This window comes from Mytilus edulis, chromosome 6 (assembly GCF_963676685.1).
Source record: "Mytilus edulis chromosome 6, xbMytEdul2.2, whole genome shotgun sequence".
Classification (NCBI taxonomy): Eukaryota; Metazoa; Mollusca; class Bivalvia; order Mytilida; family Mytilidae; genus Mytilus; species Mytilus edulis.
In genome coordinates, this window is record NC_092349.1 from 82,509,153 (window position 1) to 82,535,567 (window position 26,415).

The 26,415-nt window shown below is 32.6% G+C and overlaps 3 protein-coding genes across 4 annotated transcripts; all 3 read right to left on the minus strand.

Moving 5' to 3' along the window:
* Positions 1-238: 238 nt before the first annotated feature.
* LOC139528657 (zinc finger protein 254-like) lies at positions 239-16,687 on the minus strand. Of its 2 annotated transcripts, XM_071324750.1 has the most exons (9): positions 16,548-16,687; positions 13,492-13,646; positions 11,088-12,625; positions 9,779-9,988; positions 7,785-7,915; positions 7,126-7,202; positions 6,543-6,629; positions 5,529-5,611; positions 239-837 (listed from the first exon to the last, which is right to left on the minus strand). In XM_071324750.1, the coding sequence occupies exons 3-9, from the start codon at positions 12,606-12,608 to the stop codon at positions 361-363; spliced, it is 2,586 nt and encodes an 861-aa protein (XP_071180851.1). In that variant the 5' UTR covers positions 12,609-12,625; positions 13,492-13,646; positions 16,548-16,687; the 3' UTR covers positions 239-360. The 2 variants fall into 2 exon arrangements, with proteins under 2 accessions (XP_071180851.1, XP_071180852.1); XM_071324751.1 differs by lacking the exon at positions 13,492-13,646 and having other exon boundaries at positions 16,548-16,678.
* Positions 16,688-20,441: 3,754 nt separating this feature from the next.
* On the minus strand, positions 20,442-21,830 carry LOC139526677 (uncharacterized). The gene has a single exon (XM_071321839.1). The coding sequence runs from the start codon at positions 21,828-21,830 to the stop codon at positions 20,442-20,444; it is 1,389 nt and encodes a 462-aa protein (XP_071177940.1).
* Positions 21,831-21,869: 39 nt separating this feature from the next.
* LOC139526679 (putative leucine-rich repeat-containing protein DDB_G0290503) lies at positions 21,870-23,735 on the minus strand. The gene has a single exon (XM_071321840.1). It carries the CDS (start codon positions 23,733-23,735, stop codon positions 21,870-21,872), a length of 1,866 nt encoding a protein of 621 aa, XP_071177941.1.
* Between the last annotated feature and the right edge of the window lie 2,680 nt (positions 23,736-26,415).

Sequence of the window (26,415 nt, forward strand, 5' to 3'; positions counted from 1 at the left end):
TAAACAAATGTGTGTGTTCAGGGTTTTCTTTACAAATTATAATTGGTAGGTCAGACCTTGCTTACACAAACCAAAGAATATCAAGTCTTCACAAAATTTGGTATACATATTATTTGACTTGAAAGTCACCATTTACAATTTGTCAATAAACAAATTGATTGTGATTATAAATAGGATTTGATCAGTTCTGTCATGTGTTTTGATCTAATAAAAAATCCTAACAAAAAACATAATGATCAGTCAAGAAATACTCGACACACATGGTTTGGCTTTCTCAAAATATGTTTTGACACATTCCCCCATTTGCCTTCTTAATCTTATTTCATAAATGAAATATGTCTGCAATTAAGCTGCAGTCTTTTAAGAGTATGATAATGGTATGTTACAATTCCCAACAAAGTTCAATAACTCCTGATATTTTTCTAAATTATCTCCCATTTGTACATGTCTCTCTTCAGATACATGTACTGGTATGTGTTCATTATAACTTTCACTGATTGGTCTATTCTGCAATGTTAAATTGGATGAAATTCTTTCTGATTCCATAAAATGCATTCTTTCCCCACCATATTCATTATAACTTTTCTCAGTTGTAATTGTTTTTTCACTTATTGGTCTCGTCTGTACAGATAGATCTGATGAACTCTTTTCTGAATCTATGAAACTCCGCCTAGCACTCATGTATTCATTATAACCTTTTCCTGTCTTTATCATTTTTTCACGTAGTTTATGAGTTGAAATTATCTCTAATTTATGAATGTTTTTCATATGGCTGTTCAAATTTCCTTTCAACTTGCAGCTGTATTCACAAATATGACATGAAAATGGACGAGCCTCCTGTAAAAATATAAATTTTATATAAAAGAAGTATAACTTAACAATTGAAGCAGTCAAAGGAGTAGGTCCAGTAAGACCCCTTTTTGGCCCCAAAATATAGCAGTTTTACAAAATTGTTAAAATGTATACTTTTAGTTATTTATTGGACAGTAGAATGCTTCTGCTACATAAATATGGGCTGTGTTTGACAATACGATATACATATATCGAGTACTAGCACCATTAAGTCATGCTAAATTACTGAAATCTTCACAATTCTAGCATTTTGGTTAAATTTTAGACGGTTTCCGTGTAAAACGAAAGTGGCCGCATTCGTGTTCATCCAAAATATTTAAATGTAAGTTGTATTTAATGATAATACATAACATGTATAAAGGTTGAGGATGAACACGGATGCGGCCACTTTCATTTTTGACAAAAAAACATCTTAAAAGTGACATTTTTCAGCATATTTGGTAGGTTTTTCATATTTGAGCTTGAATCGGAGCGTTTTTAAAGGGATAATTCGCAATTTTTCACTTTTCATCTAATTATGTTCATAATACCATAAAAAACATATTCACCAAGTTTTATTTCGATATGAAAAGTAATAAAGAAGAAAATTGGGAATTATTAATTTTATTTTATCAAACTTCCTGACTTATGTGACGTAGTTTAAGTCTTTGAGCATGCCGGGAGTGAAATTAATCTCATTTAAGTCTTGTTCGTTAACCATATAATAACGCTATTTAAAGCGCATCGACGACTTTTGGTGTAGCTATTAACCAACGAAAAGTAAGTGATAGCCATGCAACTTTTAAAATTAGATTGTAGGATTCATGTGTGGGTTTTTTATACGAATTCTAGTAATTAAAGTAAATAATACAATAGAACATTTTTATGACTTTTTTTTCTTTAAATACTTTAAACAAACATATGAAACTGACATGATCGATAGTGTATTAAAAAATACATGTTTGTATTCTGAACTTTTTGCTTCATTCCAGAAAACATTTTCACTTGCTTGTACTGTGGAAATTAAATGTGTATTAATTTGTGACACTTAGTGAATGTTGAATGCGTATTAAATTCAAGGTAATTAAAAGATTAGCATTATGTAATTCTTCATTCAGTGACACCTAGGCGTCACGGTTCACCATTTCAGGTGTGAACAACATTTCGTATGAATGATATACGGGAGTCAGTTATACTTTTAGACACAGAAATGTAAGAAAAAGAATAAAAATGAATTTACGGGAGAAATAAGGTCGCACAATAACTGGATAGCTGTTGTATATTTTTATATATTTTGCATAAGCTCACTTTTAAATGAATTACGACTTCTGATTACTTTTGTAACGATAAAATACTGAATTATTTTAATTGAATAAATTTATAAATAAAAATAGCCTTCTAAACACGAGTGTATGAACTAAAAAATGTACTTTTTAAATTAGAATCGGCAACCTTTAATATTTCAAACAGATTGCAATCATATAATTTAATCCATCCAAAGCGATCTTTATTTACCTATTTAGGAAGTAATGTTCTCATCAAAATATTTTAATCTCAAAACCATGAATACTTCAGCTATTTGAAAAAAAAGATGTTTTAAAAAATTGACAGGAAATTTAAGGATCCTCTTGGAATGGAATCGAAAAATTACGAAGAGATATTCTTTTCAAGTGTGAAAAACGTCAACCAAATGTATTCATAATCGGGAGCGTCCTTATTAAAATAGTCTTCTTCTCACAACGAATAATACTTTAGCTATTTGACCAACGATGTTTAAAAAAAAAAAGACAACGAATTTATTGTCATCCTAATTTCCCTATTTTTGAATGTAATTATAAGTCTGTTCAACTGGCAATAATACTCAAAAAGCGGACAAGCAGTTTATTCTTTAAATTGCTGTCATTGAATATCAAGAAAGAAAATAAATCCCGAAATCAATTTGAAACTTTTATACTCAATAGTTTTCCTAGAAAATATTCACATCCCTTGGGGTTTATTAGTGTACGTCCAGTTGCATATGTTTTACATGAATGTCGGAACAATTGTGATGATGTCGAATTTTTCCTTCATTGGAGAACGATCTAATTGATATATATATATTTGTGATTTTACTATGTTCATAACTTCGATGAACCGAAGCAAGTTATTATATCGACCTGTATTTAAATCAAATTGGTCCTCTTCTTCTTCTTCTTCTTTTGGTATACAATAGTCTATCGAATTCGATGATTACATACTGTTGGCATACGTGGACTAGTCTATTTACAAAACTGTTACCCCAATTTACACAAAATGTATGTTTCTTTCTTATGTTCAATGTATACATGTATAGATTTTAAATTGTGATATAGCTCCGTAACTTTCTATCCAGGCGTAGAAACCAATCGTCGACAAGTGCGTACATTTTTTTAAATCAATATTTCTGGTATGTTCCAATCTGTCCTTGACTATTGACAACGAGTTTATATTACATTTTCCCAAATTAAACCTTAGAAAAAAAATGTAAATAGATTTTTATTTCATCAAATCTTTTTTTTTTGTATTATTTATATTTTTATAAATAATATTCTTTACACCAGTAATGTTATTTATAAACAAGCGTATGAGATTAGTAATGACTAGTATATTATATCACTTTCGGACACGCAAAACAGAGATGTATATTATACACCTGATAGTTCAAAATGGAGAGTTATAAATTATCGGCTGTGTACACTGATCAATACCTACAGAAGTGAAACGATGCATGAACTTGCAAGCCCGACAGGAAATCGCTTGAATACCTGGACGTGTCACCTCACACCCCTCACAATACCTTTGGGAGTAATACCTTTAGTCATGCTGGTGATTAAATGAGGGAAGATCCGAATTTATTTGAATAAAATTTATTATTTTAAAGAATTATAAACGAATTAGATTTACGAAAACAGTTTTCACGGAACACTTATTTATGATTTAAACTTTTGACTTTTTAACTAATTCCAATATTAACAGTTCAAAAATAACAGACTATGGTTATTTAAAAAAAATTAAGAACATTTTCCGTATCAAGTTAGTTTGTCAGATAAAAACAACCGTACGATTGACAAGATATCGACACGCAATTACTACTACATCGGTTACTGTAGTTTTGGTCCTTTGTGGTTAATAGACATATCTTGATTTTAAATTGGGGAAGACGACAAAATGGCGGAACGCTGAGAATTGATACTCTAAATTTAAAATCGATGGTGATCTCTTATCTAGCGGAATAAAACTTTAATATCTATAAAGTTGAGCATTTCTATACAGAATGGACATAATATCAATTTTTGATTTTTTTGCGAAGTTTCCCTTTAATGACTAAATTAGTTAAAATCTTTCACATAAATAAATTGAATCAAATAAAATAGACACTTAAGTGTTTAAAAAGGGGTCAATTCTTTCATCAGATGAACCTGAAATTTGAGGCCGGACCTACTCCTTTAAAGTCATGAAAATACTGACTGAAGAAGTAATTTGGTATCCTGGTCTACAGGTGAAAGTCTCATTTACACAAACCCATAATCTCTTTGTAGTTACATGCAAATATATATTATTATATCATCAAGTTTACTGACTCTCTGAAATATGTCTGACCATCTGAAACATGCAGTCTACTGTTGGGAAGATAAACATTCCCACACACTGGAACAAATATGAGGTAAACAAAAATGCACTATCCTCTACTTTAAAGACAAATGTATTTGTAAGTTTAAATATTGTTTTGGTCACCACAACCATTTTGGTTAAACCTTAATAATTGTATCTGCTAATATTTTGTTATGGTAATAATCACAATAACTATAGCTACTGTTAAGAACTGCAAAAGTTCTTTATGAAAATTTGTGTTACTTTGTGTAGCAGAGCACGCCCTATATATAGTAAACATTTGGGGAAAAAAATTTCTTACATGTTTGAGTCTGACTGATTTTTTGTTCATCAAAAGAAATTGTTGCATTTGTCTGACCAATGTTCCACAGTTTTCTGAGGAATTTCATGAAGTCTGTATATCATGTTACAATGCAAATATGAATATTAGGTAAAATACTTACAGAATGTGTGCATTGTTCATGTGTTCTAAGTTTTCTTCTAGACCTTGTTGCATAACTACACTTGTCACATCTAAATACTTACAGAATGTGTACACTGTTCATGTGTTCTAAGTGTTCTTCTAGACCTTGTTGTGTAACTACACTTGACACATCTAAATACTTACAGAGTGTGTACACTGTTCATGTGTTCTAAGTGTTCTTCTAGACCTTCTTGTGTAACTACACTTGTTACATCTAAATACTTACAGAATGTGTACACTGTTCATGTGTTCTAAGTGTTCTTCTAGACCTTGTTGTGTAACTACACTTGACACATCTAAATACTTACAGAGTGTGTACACTGTTCGTGTGTTCTTTTGTGTAACTACACTTGTTACAAAGATTTAAATTTTCACTTTCCCTTGTCCTAAATCAACTTGCCACAGGTGATGGGAAATGGGAATCCTAGAACACTGTACTTACAGAATGTGTACAATGTTCATGTGTTCTAAGTGTTCTTCTAGACCTTGTTGTGTAACTACTTGTCACATCTAAATACTTACAGAATGTGAACACTGTTCATGTGTTCTAAGTGTTCTTCTAGACCTTGTTGTGTAACTACACTTGTCACATCTAAATACTTACAGAATGTGTACACTGTTCATGTGTTCTAAGTGTTCTTCTAGACCTTGTTGTGTAACTACACTTGTCACATCGAAATACTTCATCTAAAATGTAAATTGAAATACCAATACATAAGTACATCTATTTTTATTATGGCAAAGTTTGTATTGCCATTTCCTAGAAATTCTTGTACTTTGAAAATTTGTAAAACGTTTAAAGGTAGAAATCAGTGGGTTTTGTTTTTTAGTACATGTCTACCTCATAGTGGTCTATCTCAAGTTTATTTTAAGAGAAATACAGGGCGATGTTTTGTTTTTTGTTTGTTTGACATCAAAACAGGAAGTAATGAAATGCTTTGTGTTGAAAAAATATCTTGATATATATCTTGATATATATATTTTAATCAATTTTCTTCCTTTCCTGTTTTATTTTCATGTACTTGGCATTTGCATTTATATTTCAACAAACTGTGGTTCCAATTTTTTCGGATTTTAGAAAATTTATATTTAAAAATTTGTTTGTGTGGTTTTGCCACAGTTTGCACACAAGCCTTTAGATCGCTTAAAATTTTTTGAACATCTAAATCTTTTGGTTTGTTTGTGCCGACAAAATCCAACACAATTGGTATCTTACAAATATAAACAAGTAAAACTGCAAGCTACTGCTCACTGATGATACCCTGCCAAAATATTAACAGGAAGTTGTTGAGTGATTATAGTTCTTGAGAAAAATGTGACGAAAATTTTCAACTTTGCTATAAATATATATATCATGTGTAAAATGATACAAGTGTTCAGTAAACAATTCAGTTGTTGAGCGATAAATCTAAAAACACATTGTATGGTATAACTGACTTATATAAACCCTGAAACCAAATTTCAGAAATCCCTGTCAATTAGTTCCTGAGAAAATATTCATGGGACAGACTGACTGATGGATGGACTGACAGACAGACAGAGGTAAAACAGTATACCCCCATTTTTTTTTTAAAGCAGGGGTATAATAATAATGAATCCACAGTATGATAGTACTTACTGCTGTGAGAGGCTATTCTATGACTGTATAATGACTTATTGGTTTTAAATTTCTTTGGACAATCACTGCACTTGAAGTTCAGATCCTCTACAAATAAGCATAGAATAAATAAAATATGTATAGCAAAATATCTTCTTATTTTATAATGTAATTAAGCTTACTTGTTCACTTCTATAACAGCTAATTATAAAATATCAGTCTACATATGTAATTCAGTATTGCCTATCTGACAGAAACTATCTATAATCTAAACATATTTAATAATTTAGAATATATATGGTATCATGAGGTTCTCATCTTGAAATAAAAGAACAATTACAGTAATTCAAAAAACATTTCTAGGTTCTATAATTCTTTGTTAACGTATGCCAATTTTAAAAATGATAAATCATAATGGTGACCAGCACATCGGCAGGAGTGGTAAAAATGTAGATTTTATGAGTATTCAAGTAATCAAGGTTGTACTGACCAAATGAAAACTAATGCTTGCTATGTAGTCTGGGTCTTGCTCATTGTTGAAGGATATATGGTGACCTATAGTCACTAAAAGGATTTAAAATGCTTACTTTAATTTATAGTATACCTGAATGATTTTCTTGTTTATGATTTTTTAAATAACTAGGATAGAAACAGTAGAAATCACACAAATCACACTGGTATCTGAAAAATAAACAACAAATAACAACAAATCAGGCATACCATAAAGTTTTGATAAATTGGGTAATAAAATGAATGGTATATTTTTAAGGTATTTAAGGCATTGTTTATATTGCTACCTAGAATTTATATTGTCAGATAATAAAATAGCATGACATTTCATTTGATGTTCATAATATGTTATGTAAAGCTGTAATGTATATCTTATAATAACACAGACAGAGCCCTTAAATCACAACTGATTTTTTTTAAGCATGAATTGAGGTTTCATTACTTGAGACATTTGACAATTTTATGGGTTTTTTTTTCTGTGTTCATTTTTTTTTTAGGAAAACTACATAGTTTTCTCGTTTGAATTGTTTTACATTTATCATTTCAGGGCATTTTCTGACTGACTATGCAGTATTGGCTTTACTCATTGTTGAAGGCTTTATGGTGACCTTTAGTTGTTAATTTCTGTGTCATTTTAGTCTCTTGTGGTGAGTTGTCTCATTGGCAATTATACCACATTCTTTTTTATATTTCCTATTTCTGTAAGATAAGACCAAATCTATGAACTATGATGTTTCAGTACACTTAGCTTACTTTTTCATGTTGGAAGGGATAGCTTCTCCATGTACATTATGTAGATGAATGGACAATGTCATCTGAACTTTGGACTTAAATGGACATTTATGACAAAGTTTATAACTTTTATGTTCAGCATTCAGATGTTTCTGTGGAGAGAAAAAAGATAATTAGTCATTGAATATTTATTCTAAATCTTTCTATTAATCAAATATTAACATGAATTAACAGTAATAGCTTTATTTTTACTATCTTTTCGTTCAATGCCAATCCTATGCATTTATCAAATTAAGTCATATTTAGTAGTGCAAAAGTCAAACTCATAAACATAAAAGTTCCTAAAAAATGTTTTCACACACTTTTTATCTTATAAAACTAATACAAAATTTAATGTATTTAATTTTTGGAAAACTGATTGGTGTGCATCATTGGGAATCTTGAAACTTTTTCTATAGGAACCCTTTCCATAGTTGTCATAGAAAGATCTGTATAAGGAAATATCAAATAACCATTTTCAGATTTTTACCTTCGGGTATGCTTTTGAGAAGAAGAGTGTGTTTTATGAATATTTTTTAGATTCTTTTTTCATATCTAAAATTTGATTTAAATAACTAGAGGCTCTAAAGAGCCTGTGTCGCTCACCTTGGTCTATGTGCATATTAAACAAAGGACACAAATGGATTCATGACAAAATTGTATTTTGGTGATGGTGATGTGTTTGAAGTTCTTACTTTACTGAACATTCTTGCTTCTTACAATTATATCTATAATGAACTTTGCCCATTAGTAACAGAGAAAAATATTTGGTAAAAATTTACATAAATTTACCAAATTAATGAAAATTGTTAAAAATTGACTATAAAGGGCAATAACTCCTTAAGGGGTCAATTGACCATTTAGGTCATGTGGACTTATTTGTAGATCTTACTTTGATAAACATTATCGCTGTTTACAGTTTATCACTATCTATAATAGTATTCAAGATAATAACCAAAAATAGCAAAATTTCTTTAAAAATTACCAATTGGAGGGCAGCAACCCAACAACCGGTTGTCCAATTCATTTGAATATTTCAGGGCAGATATATATTGACTTGATTAACAATTTAACTCCTTGTCAGATTTCCTCCAAATGATTTGGTTTCAGAGTTATAAGCAAAAAACTACATTTTACCCCTGTTCTATTTTTAGCCGTGGTGGCCATCTTGGTTGGATGGCCAGGTCATCGGACACATTTTTCAAACAAGGTACCTCAAAGATGATTGTGGTTAAGTTTGAATTAATTTGGCCCAGTAGTTTCAGAGGAGAAGATTTTTGTAAAAGATAACTAAGATTTACGAAAAATGGTTAAAAATTGACTATAAAGGGCAATAACTCCTAAAGGGGTCAACTGACCATTTCAGTCATGTTGACTTATTTGTAAATCTTACTTTGATGAACATTAATGCTGTTTACAGTTTATCTCTATCTATAATAATATTCAAGATAATAACCAAAAACAGCAAAATTTCCTCAAAATGACCAATTCAGGGTCAGCAACCCAACAACAGGTTGACCGATTCATCTGAAAATTTCAGGGCAGACAGATCTTGACCTGATAAACATTTTTACGCCTGTCAGATTTCCTCTAAATGCTTTGGTTTTTGAGTTATAAGCCAAAAACTGCATTTTACCCCTATGTTCTATTTTTAGCCGTGGCGGCCATCTTGGTTGGTTGACCGGGTCACGCCACACATTTTTTAAACTAGATACCCCAAAGATGATTGTGGCCAAGTTTGGATTAATTTGGCCCAGTAGTTTCAGAGGAGAAGTTTTTTGTAAAAGTTAACGACGACGGACGACAGACGACGGACACCGACGTCGGACGCCGGACGCAAAGTGATGGGAAAAGCTCACTTGGCCCTTCGGGCCAGGTGAGCTAAAAATAGATCTAGATAAGTCAAAAGGAAAATATATTTTAGTACTCGCTATCCCTAATGAGATTATGTTTCCATTTGACCCCTTATTACTTACTGTAAGTTCATGATCCCATCCAAACACTTTACCACATTCTTTACACTTAAATTTCATTTCTTCTTCTTTATGGTGAGATGAGTGAGCTCTCAAGCCTCCTTCTGATGTGAACTCCATTCCACAAACATGACATACTAATTTGTCAGTCTTATAGCGATGACATTTTTTATGGTTGTATAAATTTATATTTAAACATTTGTGTGAGCATCCCTGTAAATAAGAACAGTCAAAATTATTACAATGGTAATTAATTAATTAATTAATGTAAAAACATGTTCTATGACAAACGTAAAATATGTATATAGCTTATAGTACATCATGTGCATAAAGTGTTTATGTACCATGATAATACTGTACATGTGGCTTTATCATTTAACAGGTGAAAAAATATGATTCGAAACTAAAGATAATAATTGTTGCAAAATGTTTTGAATAACTATATATACCATCTTGTCTAGCCAAGGGTTATGATCCACTCCCGTTCTCTTCACCCTTGGCGGATTGAGATAAAATTTCGGAAACACAAGGTAAGGATTTTTATTGGTTGAACTAGAAACTCGCTGCATCTGCAAAAAGCGCCTGTAAAATGATCATGTGTAGATGTAGAAAGTGTTTGTAAACAATTGCCACTTGTTAATTGTGCAACAAGTCTTTACATCACTAAACATACGACTATATTTAGTGACAACTTGAATGTTTTTAATCAACTAATAGAAGTTCCTGTGTATGTTTCATGCACAAATGCATGAATGTTGACGTATATTTTTGTTTCCTACCAAGTGTGTAGAATCTAGATGCTACCATATTTTTACCCCCAAATTGAATAGTTCAAGTGGTACCATTAGTCAAGAATAATGTATTCAGAATGAATGGGCGTAACTTTAAATTAATCTTCCGATAGATGGCACAACATCGATATCACAAATGTTAGCTCAATCTGCCAAGGTTGAAGAGAACGGGAGTGGATCTTAACCCTTGGCTAGCCAAGATGTATATATAATTGCATGTAATTTGCAAGAACATATGTATTTCCTGTTTAAAGTCTACTTTTATCTTGTGCTGTTGGCTTAGTGACTCATTACTGTTAAGCTAACAATTGAAATTTTATGTATGTGCAATTTTATGTTTGGGGCCATAGAGAATAAGATGTTAATTAATAATACAAACTCATATACAACTTCTACAAGAACAAAATCTACTGTTTACAAGAAGAGGGACATCTGATGTTCAGCACAGGATGACAGGACATCCAAAAAAGAAGTGTTAATACATACAGATAAGAAAAAATAAATAAATCATTACATTTTACCTCAACATCACATACAACCAATGGATATTTCTTTGGGAAAATGACCACTTTGTGTTGTCCATACATATGTGAGGCATAAAGGTGGGGCTGTATCCCAATCCACTCGCACAGTTCACATGGGTAAGGCTTATGAACTTCTCTCAGATGATCTCCACGTTTTGCATATGATGGGAAAATTAGATTACACTGAACACATTTCCATTCCTTTTTTGTACTTGTCATGTCAGAGTCCAGAGTAAAATCTTCATCCTTTTCTTCATTATTATCATCGTCTGATGTGTCCCTTTCTTTCTTTTTCAAAAGTTTACGATTTATTCTTTCAGTTTTTTTGGCTTTATTTACATGATTTACAGGTTTTTGTTTCTTTAAGCCTTTTGTTTGCTTTAACCTTTTATTTGAGGAAACTGTTTCTTCACTTTTTATATTACATTTATAAGAGCGTTTTGTTCCTCTTCTCCTAACATTCTTTTGACTTCTTAACAAAGAAGATGCTTTGCTAGAATCTTTTGTTTTCCCCTGCTTAGCAGAAACTTCTGTGGGTAATTTTTCATACACTACAGTATCAACATATTCTTTTTTTGTCCTCTTTCTTATTTTCACAAAGGAAGTAGTGTTACTATCAATGTCATGTTTGTTCGTGTTGTCAGAACTTGGGACAATAACAGATTCAGGGATGTCAGATTCTTTTTGACTTGTAACATGTACATCCTCACTAATGGCAAGCTTCAAATTGTCATTATCAGAAAGTTCTTCCTCACAAGGTTTAGTATCAATGCTATTTTCATCATCAGAAATATCATTACTGTTTAGGTTTTCATGATCACTATAATTTTCAGATTTACATGTAATTGGTGTGTTGGTAATTTTAAGATATAAATGTTCTCCTTCGTTTACTATTTCTTTACCCAATACATCACCTGAGTCTGAATGCATTGGAGACCTTTTAAAGCATTGGGTATCAGCATCATCACCATCATCCTCATCATCAGCGCCAACATCACTGTCACAATCAGCACCATTATCACTTTCACCATCAGTGACATTATCACTGTCACCATCATCACCGTTCTCATCCTCATTATTGTCAATAAACCGAGATGATTCAACCTGTCTATTGTCAAATTGTGGATATGATTCTACAGGTTTGGGTAATGTTTTATGATGCTGTTTTAAAGTCTCACATATTTGATTTAGATCTAGATCTTCAGACACCTTGATAAGATCAGAAATATTCTTTTCTTCTATAATAATTTCACCTGTGTATAAACATATGACCACTGCTTCAACTACTTGAATACTGTATTTTGTACAGTCAATTTGATGACTTTTTGTTTTGTTGAAACCATGAGGGTTTGAATGTGATTCACTGTTTGCCTCCAAGATGATACTGTGAAGATTTGCAGTGCCATCACATGCTTGTAGTGTTACATCACAGTTAACTCCCCTTTGCTGTAATTGATGCAGTGAATTAAATACTTGATCTTTATATCCAGCTACAGAAACACTGATTACTTCATCCATTCTTTTTCAATAATAACCTGCAAAATTCAATCATAGCTAATCATACATACTGGTTTATCTTGAACATTTTATTCAATTAATGCAGCTTTCAACTAACCAACATGAATATCACAAAATTAATGGAGCAGAATTTGACCAGGTGACCTCTCTGAAGCAGCTGGGGCTGTGTTCATTTAATTTATTGTTCTTGTTTGAATTTGTGTTGCTCAAATTAAATCAATCAATCTTTAAAAGCTTTCCATGTTGTAGTAATTTTTGTTTTTATTATTTGTTTGTTAGTTTGTTTGTTTGTTGCATTGGATTGTTGGTGTTAAACCCAATTTTCTGTAACCATGGCAATATCACAGCGGTTAGTTGTTATTGCCCGAGTACAAAATGTAACAAGAGATGCCATTAACTAAAAATATAAATGTAAAAAGTGTGGAAGCAGTTTCCAAGCTAGCTCATAATTGAAGCATACAGCTCCCCACTGACATTTCTCTTCAACTCTTTGTGCTTATGGATCCTGCCACATGATTTTTTTTATTACCTAATTGATTTTAATGGTATTAACATGTATTCTTGGTTTTCTGAGAGAAAAAACAAATACTTTCCAATGCAACAAACCATGTCTTATTTATAAGAGTTTAGTGTCCTTTAGGCTTTGATTTGTTCTTTTTATATTCCATCTATTGCATAAATTAAATCTTGGTTTATACCATTAATAATTTTGAAGACATGGTAGATATGGAAAATTGTCATGGCCAAAGATGATGTTTAAAAACATTCTTACTAAGAACTGTACACTACATAACATGCTTAATCATGTTAATATAATTATAACAGGGTTAAATCAGTTTTCTATGGACCTTGCATTTGTTACTTTAAAAAAAATAATAAATACCAGTGAATCCAAAATAATTAACTTTCTGTTGTTTGTCTTTCTTGTATGTACAGTGATCCTTTCCCATTTTCATGATTTTGGATTGGGGGCAGTCATCTTATTGATATAACAAATGAGTGCTGCCTATATCAATTGACAATGGAAGGTAATTTTACCTGAAACAGAGATCATAAAACATACCTTGTCAATTTGTGTAGAAGGAGATGTGATATGATTGCCAATGCAATGATAGTATAGATAAAACTATCCTCCAGAGTTTAAATGGCGAGAACATACATTGTAAGTTATAGTATATCTGGCCATGGCATACAACAAAAAAAAAACTTACCGGTATGTTCGTTTTATTTATTGTGAAGTCAGCAAGAAAAGGCCCCGACATTTATTATTTTCTTTTCTTAAATTCTCATATGAAAGACACTGTCACGCCCATATAATTATACAATTGTCTGTATAATTGTTTATATTTTGTATTTGATCATGCACCAAGGGTCATAACCATTTAATGTAGATAAATCTTATTCTGTATTGACTAGAACTGTATATATGTATAGTACAAAAATGTATGTAAATAGATTGATGATTTATACATAACTCACATTTTTTTCAGTTCTGACATTTCATTTCATATTTCAAGGGAAAATAGATTTATATCATTTATCTATTTCTTGCTTATTAATAAGTATCCGCAGAAACAATAATCATACATTAACAGTAACATAATAAATGTGGCCAGAGCCAGAATAGTTACTCTGTCAGGAGAGTAGCATTACCAAAGAGTTACATTTGTGTAGGTTAATATCAATGCCTCCCACACGTATATGTGTGTATGTACAGTGTATGACCAACTGATGAAGACAGCGCTCATTTACCATGTTTACATGTATACCACATACAAGAGGGTTATTGTCATGCATCAACTGTTCATTTTTGTGTTATCTTAGCTTTAAATGAGCCTTAATCTTTTATTGTCATTTGTCAAATGGCATTTTATAGCTACCATTAGCGTCAAATGGAGTAAAATGTCAAAGTAAAAACTTTCAGCACTGTCATACTGTAGCAATCAGTCTTAAGCAATGTTCAATCAACACCATACAAATTATGCCAATGCAAGCAAATTTGGATTTTATAAATTAATATTTCTTAAGGATCATGATCAACACCTTTTGACAAAAAAAGCTGTGTTCACATCATCATGATCATCAAATTTTCTCTGTGTTTAGACAAAACTGTACAGTTTGAAAAGTTTTGAATAACGGAGATATTATTTTGGACTTTTAGGGGGAAAAGGGGGAGGCATGCCTGTTAACCTGTGACGATGGAAATGCAGGTCATGACCTGCATTGAGAATGAAATATCAGGTCATAAGACTCATAACGCGTACAAACTTTTTTGAGCTGAATTTCAGTATTATGGGGACATTTTTCTTATAATTTAAATCAAAGTTTCCAAAACATGTTCACTTGGTTAAGTAATTTAAAATTTTATTGATTATTTTTTCATTGCACTTTTAAAAGCTTTTGATGAATTTGTGACCTTATATTATTGATATTAATATTGTACATCTGATGTCTCAGCCTTAACAACATGAACAATCAACTATAAGTTACATACTTCACATAAAAGTATTTACTGTTTTGTATCCAGCTAGTGACTTTTCACTGCACACTTAGTGAAATTAGATAAAGTACAATGTATATGGTAAAATAAAGTTAAACAGTTAAAGGAAGTATAGATGAAAAAAATAATTTTTTAACTTTTTTTTTATAATTGTATAAAGGTACATGTATAAAAATAATGAAAAGTTATATTTCAATATGTATTTGAATTCTATTTGTTGTAGATTTAATATTTTTTACCCCAAAAATCGTAAATATAAGGAACAATTTTGAAAGGTGACATAAAAGGGGAAGTAACTTTAGTTGAAAAATAATTGTAAAAAAACAGAGGAACTATTTAGGACCTAAAGCTAAGGTAATTAGTGTTAATCAACAGTGTGTTTGACGCCAAAGCTGTCAATTGAAGTCATGCACTTAATGGGTCACTTAATTTGACAGTTTACACAGCTCAGCTGAACTTCCTGTTCATAAAAGAATTACGAATTTGCCGGTATTTCAAAGGAAAATCACTTAATAAATCAATCTCAAGGCTTAGAAATCCAGATGAAAACGGGTAATTTTCAGAATTCCTGGGTCATTGAATGACCCTACGGGTGTCCTGGGTGATCCCTCCCAATTGTGAAAATCTCGGGTCAAATCCGCAGAATACGGGTCAGTTGACAGGTATGGGGGAAGGGGGGCTAGAATGAAAAATTTGAACAGCATTTCAATTTTTATCCTGGAATCATATTTTTCATTCTATACTGTCCTGCCTGTTTATTTTTCTTTTTCCTGACTCTCTTCTACATTAATTCTAATCCTGTCTTTTTTTTTTACTCAAAACCCCTGTCAATGCCCAAATGATGCCTGTCCGGACTTGTTTTTACAAATTTCATCCTACCCCTCCCCCTCCCTTTTCAATCAAAATGGTACAATACAATCATAATTTACCGGAGAGGGACCATCACAAAGATTTCACAAGACAGTGGCGGATCCAGGGGGGGGGGGGGGTCCGGGGGTGCGCACCCCCCTTTATTTTTGCCGATCAATGCATTTGTATCGGGACATATGTTTTGCACCCCCCCTTTGCCCTGGGTTAGCACCCCCCCTTTCGAAAATTCCTGCATCCGCCCCTGCAAGACGTTGACTACATGGACCAAGGACTTGTATACTATACAAATCCTTGCATGGACTAAGTCTTTGCTTTATTTTTCAACATGTGCAACAGGGATTGAATTTCTTAAGCTATATCCACAAAAGTTTTTTTTTTTTTTTTAAAGGAAAACGAATTGTATATCAAGGTACTACCAGGCTTTAAAACTCTTCAAGTTACACAGTTTTGTCTTTCCTCAGAGAAATTTCAGAAACAGTGACCCTGCCCTTTGGCTTTGTCAAAGTGTATTGATGAACCATAAATCGCAAGAAAATACTTGCTACCGGATTGAGCCTACACACACTTACATGTGAATGAGTATTGCTGCATATGAGGTGATATTTTTTTGATTGCATTTCACTGCATATGCTAAATCGTGGTAATTATTTATTTTGGGTTAGGAAAAATTAAAACCGGAAACAAGAAACCCAGGAAAATCGCAGCCCAATAACGGAAAATACATGGTTTTAATACGGACATATTCTAGGAATGATTGTTAATTCAGCAAAAAGGAATCAACAACACACCAACATGAAGGAAATAATTTGAAAGTTACAAAATCTGTCCTGTTAAAAATTTAAATTGAAATGAAAATTACAAAGAGAAACTATGATATCAATTTATTCAAAGGAAATCAATCATTTTAAAGATTCGATTTTGTAAGAATGATTTGTTATTTAATTTTCTAGGAGGGGGTAGACTTTCCTTTATACTATCATGACTATGTAAATGAATGGAAGGGGTGAGCCAATGGTAAAGGTAATTATAGTTTTCGAGATAAAACATTATATGATAAAGGTTGTTGATTAAATCAAAAGTTCACTGTATTATAAAAACCAATCATGCACACTCCAATATTTTTCACATAAATTATTCAATTAAAACCATAGTCGGAAATACCTAAAAATTTTGTCAAATCTATGTTTTTTCTGTTCTCCAAATATGTGAAAAGTCACTGCCTAGAAAGTGATGTCTTAGCTGCTTATTCCTACCAAAATTTATTGTTGTTCCCTCCAGCTTCAGCCCCTTTTGAATTTCATTTGTAAAAAAAACTGTAGAGTTGATACTGACTTGACATGTAAATGGAACAAATCTTGGAAATATATTCAAGTATCGTAAACAATATCTATCAACAGAGGGAAAGTCAAACTCAAGTCAAAAATTATTGACAATGCCCCGGAAAGCAACCAAAAGTAGTGTTTCGTTCGGTCGCTTATTTGAAGTTTTCCCATAAAATGTGAGTCATAACAATAAAGGAATGATAAGATGGGAACTGATAGTCCACATTCATGACATTGAAATAGTACCAACCACTTAGCGTTATACTTTATCACCAAAACGAACATCAATATTATGAACCATAATTGTTTTAACCATTGTTTTGCATGTTACACGATTGTTTTCTTGTAAAAGAAGGATGAGAGATACCCGAGGGACGTTCAAACTCATAAATCAAAAATAAACTGACAACGCCATGGCTAACAAAGATGAATACTAAGAGACAAAAAATAGTACACAAACACACAACATACAAAATTAAAGGCTAAGCAACACAAACCCGGGCCACCAAAAACAGCGATGTGTGGTGCTCCGAAAGGATAGCAGATTCTGCTACACATGTGGCACCCGTCGTGTTGCTCATGTTAGTACAATGTCAAACCCGTTAATAAGTATAATTCGGTACGTCACATTCGTGCAAAGGGAACGGGATTCTAGTTACGACACAAGGAAAATATCGGCTATCATCTGTGAAACGGATATTCCATAACAGTCAATCAACTCGTGATGGCGTCCGTAAAAATTACGACGAGATGATTTCAACTTCACCATTTGGAACTCTTGGTTTAATAGCTTCATTCAAGGAAATCAGGATAGTGTTATCAATAATAAAGAAATGTAACGATGCAGTAAACGATAGTTTCGCCATAATTTTATCGAAATACATTTTATATTGGAGTTTTTTATTATAAAAAAGAGAAATCTTCTGTTCAATTAGATTTAACAGGTTTAAGATACATATATATATATAACTTTATTTCCTCTATTATAGAGATTTGGTGTACATGAAATATATAAATCAGAAAATTACAAAAAACAAAGAATTAAAGTCACCGTTTAAAGTTAATATGAGAAAAAAAAATTAGCACTGTCTATAATATCGGTAACGGACACATCTTCTATCGATTGTAGAAATCTCTGCAGATTGTTTCAACATGACGAACACAAGTCTTAGAGAAAAAAGTTAATTCATCATTTTCTAATTCATATGACGTATTGCAAGAGAGAATTGTTGTTGTGAATTCATGTGCCGAAAGACTGTCCATATAAACACTGAACTGAATGGGATTAATGTTAATAATGTCTTCCCATAGATCATCTCTTTTGTCTTGAATAAAATCACAGGATACCAGTAAGTGTTCAACGATATTCAAGAAGAACTTTCCACATTTGTCGCAAAGTAAATGTTCATCTTCGTAGCGTACTATAGAACATAAGTCAATCACATACTTGGCGGAGACACGAAGTTCGGGAAACTGTTTCGCAATTGTCCATGCTTTATGCGGTTTGATTGCAGAATGAATATGTCTAAACATATAAAAGTCATTATCGCATGAAATTCGGTAAGACCACCATGTTTCTTCACTTGCATTTATATTCTGATTTACAATAATTGACCAAAGTTTTTTTGATGGGAAAGAACCAGTATTTGCAAAATTAACAATATAATCTGTAATGTTATATTTTTCGGCTGCTTTATAGATGTCAGGTATAAAACGAAGTTGTTCTGGAACACATTTATGTTTGAATTCCATAAGTCTGCTTATCATTATTCGTTTTGGTAACGCAGAAGACTTTAACCTACATAGTCTACCAAAAAATAAAAGTTTACATCTGTTGATAATGCTTTCAACTGAAAACCAACCTAGAAGACTTGTACACTTGTCAGAACGGGTTCGTTTTGGAAGCCCTTGAATAATTTTACACACAAATCTGTGAGATCTTTCTAACATCGTAAGTTCTGTTTGAGTCAAATTGTTCCATAACTCACAACCATATAGAGCTTTGCTGTAACATATTTGAAGTATTATCTTGGAACACGTCAAAGGGTTTAAAATTGATGGATGAATTCCAGAATTTAGAACTGAAAGAGCAGTTGATCGCAACACTCTACAAGCATTCAACGTCTGGTCCATTGATCTAAATTTACAGTTCAGAAGAATACCGACATGTTTGGCAGACGTCACGAGTGGTATGATGTCATTATACAAAGTTAAATTGCTTGTAACATTCTTGTTCTTCTTTGAATAACGTAAGACGTTGCTTTTAGTCGGAGAAAACTTGAATGCCCACTTCTCGCTATATGTCTGACAAATGTTAATAAGTTGTTGCATTCCTTTTTCTGTTGTTGAGAGTAACGCAATGTCGTCGGCTTGAACAGAGCTGCTTACACTGATATCTAGAAGAACGCATCCCAATTTAGAGTCTTCAATGTCGCACAAAAGATCGTTTATGTATACTAAATATAACAGGGCGGATAAGACGCCACCTTGGCGAACGCCTCGTTTCAGTTCAAACCAACGAGATAGCCTACCATTGAACAGTACAGAACTACGCATGTCACTGTATATTTCATCTATGAGCAGCCATAAATCACCGGTAACTCCATATTTATGTAGTTTATATAACAATGCATCATGCCATACGGTGTCGAAAGCTTTCGTGCTATCTAACAGCACAACAATAACATCACTGTTACGTTCAATATAATGACGAATCGGTTCTTGTAAGTTAAATGAAGCATGAATACTTGATAATTCCTTTTGGTATGCCATCTGAGATTGATGTGGAAACTTTATGTGCAAGGAGTCGAATCGAGGATAAAGAGACTTTTCGAATATCTTGGCGATACAACTTGTTAACGATATACCGCGGTACGAATTGGGATCAGTTTTGTTTTTATTTCCACCTTTGAATAACGGTATAATTACACTTGTTTTCCAATCTAGAGGAGTATAACGTGTTTGTATTATTAGGTTGAATAGATTGCATAAGTGTTTTTGCAATGTTTTACCACCATATTTTATATGCTCATATGAAACGTTGTCTAAACCTGTAGATTTGTTGTTACATAAACTTTTACAAATGTTGGAAATTTCTTCAAACTCAAATGGGTTGATTGGAGCTTTGATTTCCTTCTGCGTTTATCGTATTTTATTCACTTCATGTTTTACCAAATTTATGTTTGCTGAATTTGTTAGCTTGCTATCAAACTGAAAAATGGATTCAAAATGGTACGCCCATGCTTCGCATATTTCACTTTCGTTTGTATGAGTTATTCCATTTAAATTTAGTTCACGACAAAAAGTTTTCTGTTTACGTCTGCTTTTTAAGACCGACCATACATATCTTTGATCATTTTCGATAGACTCTACCATTCTGTTGGCAATGTTCATAATATGTTCGTTGTAAGCTTTATCCATTTCATTTCTGAAAGTCCGTTTTGCATGTTTGTAATCAGTAAAGAACTGATCGCTTCTATCGTGAACTTTTCCGTTCAGTATCCATAAACTGCGCTTATTTAGCATTGTTTTGTGTGATAGATCTACGACTTTCGTCCAATAAGGCTTTATATGTTTCACAAATTGCTTATGTGGGAGTGTTTCTTTGTCAGCTTTTTGAACAGCAACTATAATAGTCTTATAGTAGAGCTCGATATCTTCATTGGTCGCTGGTAGTGACGGCATTTGAACAGACCATAAAAATTGTGAGACTGCAAATGAATAGTCATTAACTGAATTCATTTCTAACGCTTTGGTCCACGATACTTTGTCAGCCATAACACTTTCGTATAAGTTGTCACTATCAGCACGACATTGTTCGATTAGTAAAGTACACGCGATAGGCTTGTGATCAGAAACGTTAAATATGCTTTCGTCTGGGACAAACACATTGTAAATATCTCGTGTATTTTCGTTATTTGTGACTATGTGATCTATCACTGTTTTAGGACCATCCTCATAAGATTGAAATGTACATACCGGACCTTTGGCAAAGTCCTGAACATGTAATGATATACTGTTATTGTCAATAAGGAGACTTTCAAGACGTTGACTACGACGATCTTGAGTAAACGAATATCGGGGTCCACCAATCTTGCAATTGAAATCACCAAGAATATACACCGTCCCGTGGTTCGAATACGATTTGTATGTGTCCATTAAGTATTCAAGTTCATTAACGAATGCTTCGTTGGGTTGTGTAATTGCTGGTAAGTATATAGACAGAAAAAATATACTAGGTAAATTAGGAAGTTTAAGTTCGATACCACATATCCTATTGCTATCAATTACTAATTCTGTGACATACGGAGATAAAGTTTTAGAGACCATAATCGCAACACCTCCACGGGCGCTATAACTGTATTTTTCAGGGCAGTGTTCATCGGCGCATTTTCCAAATACTAAATAGTTTTGTTTATCGATTGAATTAAGGAAGTGGAATTGTGATTTTCTAAGCCAGTGTTCAGATAAACAAATAATATCAATCTTATTATCATTTAAGAATTCTAGTAGATATGGTACTGCGGACATTATTCCGCGACAGTTCCAACATGCTATGTTTAAAGACATTTATGGATGTTCGGTCTTTGTAGATAGAAAAACTGACCATGGAAGCCATTCTTTTAGAAAAATGCCTTCAGGCCAAAAAGACGGATCCCGTATTAAGGTTTCACATTGAGCATCGATATTAAGTTGTGCAGAAGCTGTTCGTCGATTTTGTTTATCAAAATATCTTAAATGTGTTACATTAACACCTCTTGCAGCGAGATATTCACGCATAGATTCTTCACATGAATTGTGTTTGTCGATACCACCTACGTAGAATCTGGATACACGGTGTCTTGTTTTTTTAACAAATCCACGAAAATTGTCAACGGTTGTGGGATTACACATGGAAGTTGGAAAATGCACTTGTATATTTGTATTTTGTTCATTTCCAGTTATATTGTTGTTGGTGTTCTTGATTTTATTTGCTATTGAAGTAGACGAAGCTGGATTAACAATATTACTTTGTGCATGTATGTCTTTGACTAAAACGGACAGATTCGTAACATCAGAGGATCTGACGTGTTTTGTGTGTGAGTCAACTAGAGAATTGGAATGTTCATTAATGGAATTCCTTTGAATTGGCTCTTTGGACTGACTCAAATCGGATTCGATCACATTGCAATTTTCTAATGCTTCAGCCGAAGCTTTAACTTGTTCAGATTTAGATTTTAGAATGTCTGCGTACGATTTTGTAGACTTGTCAAGGACTTTGACATCTTTCTCGGTGTTTATGATACGCTTTCGCAAATCACTAATTGACTTCGCATGAGAACAACAATCAATATTTACTTTTTTGAGTTCATCGTCAAATTCTTTCAGTTTATCACTCATGATGTTTGTCTTTGTTTTCAGACTTACAACGCCTTGCGCTCTTGTATCACTTAGCTGGTTAATTCTACATGACTCAGATTTCACGCTTGAACGTAGTTCATTAACGTCTAGTTTTACTGTTTTAAAGTCGTTTTTTATTTTGTTTACATCTGTTGTTAACTGTTGAATGCTGTTTTCGTATTCATCCAGTTTGTTTCGGAAAGTTCCTGAACTTTTTTCAATTGCTAATTTATTTGATTTGCATGTCATTTCCGCTTCATGTGTAACGACACTCATGTTGTTTACTGTTTTAGCTAAGTTTTCGTTGTTTTCTCGTAAGGATGAAATTTGATTCTGAAAGTTCCGTAACCGGTCATTGTTTTTCTGGTTAGCGTTGACCAGTTGCTTGTTTTCTCGTACTAATACAGATACTGTTTTATTAAGATATTCGATTTCCTGAGTGTAGTCGCCTTTCAATGTATTAATTTCTCTTTCTATGCGCACGAGAGACTCTTTCAGACACAAGTTCTGAGAAAATTCGCTGGAATGTGTTTGGTTATTTTCATCTGCTGTAGACATTTTTCGGGCACTTTGCGTATGCGAACGAGTATTAAGTGTTAATCTTAAATCTTCCGTATATTCTCCGAGTGATGCTAAATAAAGCGCATAGCAATCGCTACCAAGTTTGTTTTCAACTGATTCACCGTTTGGTTTTCTAGGACAAAGACGCTTTTTAAGAGTTGCATTCAGATATGGAAAGTTATGTTGACATTTTGCAATTTCCAGAAGTGCGTAGCGAATGTCGTCAATTTCACAGTGAGCGTTTTGGCATTTATCAATTAATTTAGACACAAAGCTGTCTTTAGGTAAAGATAAAAGTTCTTCTTGGATAAATTTTATTATCGATTCTGTTATGCTTGTATCGTTGCTTATGTTGCTTGTGTTGGAAGGAACATCTATTGTAATGTTAGTTTGTCTTTGTGACGAAAGAAGATCATCAAAAGGATCAAATTGGCTATCTATAAAACTCGAGTGAACAAGTAAATCGCTAGGTCTAAGTTCCGTTAGATTGTTCATGATATATTATATATGTTGTGAATCGCTGAAAACAGTTCACAGTGATCTGATTTTGAAAATCAATACAGTCATGTTTATGAAGTAATATCTGTAAATGTATTTAAATTCTTTTTTATCAATATGGTGTTGTTGAAAGTATGGAATGATCTCACCAAATTCTTGATCTTTGAAGATGTATGAAAACTGTCCTATTCTAGAATAATAACAAGAGCACATTAACAGCACGTCCTTCACTAAAGGGACTGGTTTGTGACGGCTGCAGTGCAGGCGATTTGGTGTCACGATATCACAGTAGCATGGGTTCGAATCCCGGCGAGGGAAGAACCAAAAATTTGCGAAAGCAAATTTACAGATCTAACATTGTTGGGTTGATGTTTAGACGAGTTGTATATACATTATGTACACAGCCATGTATCACCATCATTGATGGCGATCCGATGGATACATCTGTTGTAGAGTTGTCATTGACTCAGACGTACTTATAAATATAATTATTTTCTGTGACTGTATATTACATTAATTTGTAGGATCCTTTACTATAGATAATTTAGCTGATCTGTAACAATAACATCTTCATGCCTTATATATCATGTACTGTAGTACGCCGCTAGATTAAAACTGACGAGGAAAGGTAACACACGGCCATCGAAAGCTCTTTTAGTGAGAGCCCAGGTGGTCGTGTGGTCTAGCGGGACGGCTGCAGTGCAGGCGATTTGGTGTCACGATATCACAGTAGCATGGGTTCGAATCCCGGCGAGGGAAGAACCAAAAATTTGCGAAAGCAAATTTACAGATCTAACATTGTTGGGTTGATGTTTAGACGAGTTGTATATACATTATGTACACAGCCATGTATCACCATCATTGATGGCGATCCGATGGATACATCTGTTGTAGAGTTGTCACTGACTCAGACGTATATATATATATATATATATATAAATAAGCAGTGAATGGGGTTGTTTAATTTGATAGATGCTTTTGTGCTTTTTAGTTAAATATTTGTGTGTTTTTTTCTAATTGAGATTGTGACACATTGATGACTGCTGTACACCTTTTTTTTGACAATTTTACCTATTGTGTCTGTTTTGTTGTAAATATAATGGAATTTAATACGACTGTCATACAAGTGAGCGGTTAACCGCTATAAAACCAGGTTCAATCAATCATTTTCTACAGTTGAAAATGCCTGTACCAAGTCAGGAATATCACAGTTGTTGTCCATTCGTTTAATGTGTTTTATCATTTGATTTTGCCATTTGACTAGGGACTTTCCGTTTTGAATTTTCCTCGGAGTTCTGTATTTTCGTGATTTTACTTTTTATTATATAATATAATTTAAAGAAGAGAAATCATGACTGTAAATGAAGACTAACATACGCTACCTTAACGTATCCAATGCTTCCAAAGACGTGTTCCACGTCAGAAATAATTGTTATCACTTTAAACCTAATAATCTAAACAGCTTCTGGGCGATTGAAAGACCACAAATCAAAACTTCAGAAGAACCACACGATATGAAGTTGAACATGTACTGGATACAGATATGATACAAAATCTATAAGATTCGTTTATGTGTACTTTGGGAAGCTTATACAAATTGCAAACCTTGCGCTGTCCAGTTGTTGTTGATGCATGTTCATTTACGACCTTTTCTTCAGTAAAAGTTAGGATATACCGTGACGACGCGTACTGGTATATGTGTGATCTCAGTTTTGGGTAATTCACTCAGTTTGTAATTAGGTAAACGACCAAACCAGCACAAGGAGCTGGTAAAGTGGTTGTATGAAAATTGCACTTGTCTCAGAATATATTTAAATATTAAGGTATATAGGAATATTTTTTTCTGACACAAGTGCCTGTGGATATATATAAGAAAATTCAATTTAGAAAACTTATTTAAAATTCGTAATTGCAAATAATCATATATAAATTAGATCATATATTTTTTTAGACATAACTGATTGAAATAAAAAATAAAAAAGAATGTCCGAATCATACGTCTGACATATACTTAGATACTCAAATATTAAAATTCCTATAGAAACGAATCGATAGCATAACATTTCAAAAGAAGAAAGATACACATTTTTATGTCATGATAATTACATTGGTAATCCGTTTCATTATTTATTCAATGTGTAATAATGATGATGTTACAAGATTAAGAAATAATTCCAATTACAAAAAAACCTGAAACGTATACTGTCATTCAAGTGAGAGGTTTAGCTAGCCATAAAAACAGGTTCAATCCACAATTTTCTACATAAGAAAATGCCTGTACCAAGTCAGGAATATGACAGTTGTCATCCATTCGTTTGATGTGTTTGAGCTTTTGATTTTGCCTTTTGATAAGGGACTTTCCTTTTTGAATTTTCCTCGGAGTTCAGAATTTTTGTGATTTTACTTTTTATTTGTCTCTGTGTGTACTAGATTACTATTTCGTTTAAACTTAGAGATGATAAGATGAAACGTCTGGTGTCTCTATGTAATATAAAAGTCTTGAATAATTTAGCAATTTATAAAATATCACTATATAAATTGTATAATTATACATTTATAGTGAATATAATAAATTATCAATGAATTAGAGGAGTTTTATTAAATGCCAGGAATAATGCTAAAAGAGAACAAAGAAAAATAAGATTAATGATTTTCGAAAAATGTTGAGAATAATTTT

Bases quoted from the DNA above. Each gene is read 5' to 3' on its own strand.
- LOC139528657 (XM_071324750.1), bottom strand. From the start codon at position 12,608: ATGGATGAAGTAATCAGTGTTTCTGTAGCTGGATATAAAGATCAAGTA. The intron at 6,630-7,125 runs GTATACTATAAA...GCTTATTTGTAG, and splicing joins TAAACAAGAAAATCATTCAG to AGGATCTGAACTTCAAGTGC. The intron at 5,612-6,542 runs GTAAGTACTATC...TTTACATTTTAG, and splicing joins TAGAATAGCCTCTCACAGCA to ATGAAGTATTTCGATGTGAC.
- LOC139526677 (XM_071321839.1), bottom strand. From the start codon at position 21,830: ATGTCCGCAGTACCATATCTACTAGAATTCTTAAATGATAATAAGATT.
- LOC139526679 (XM_071321840.1), bottom strand. From the start codon at position 23,735: ATGAACAATCTAACGGAACTTAGACCTAGCGATTTACTTGTTCACTCG.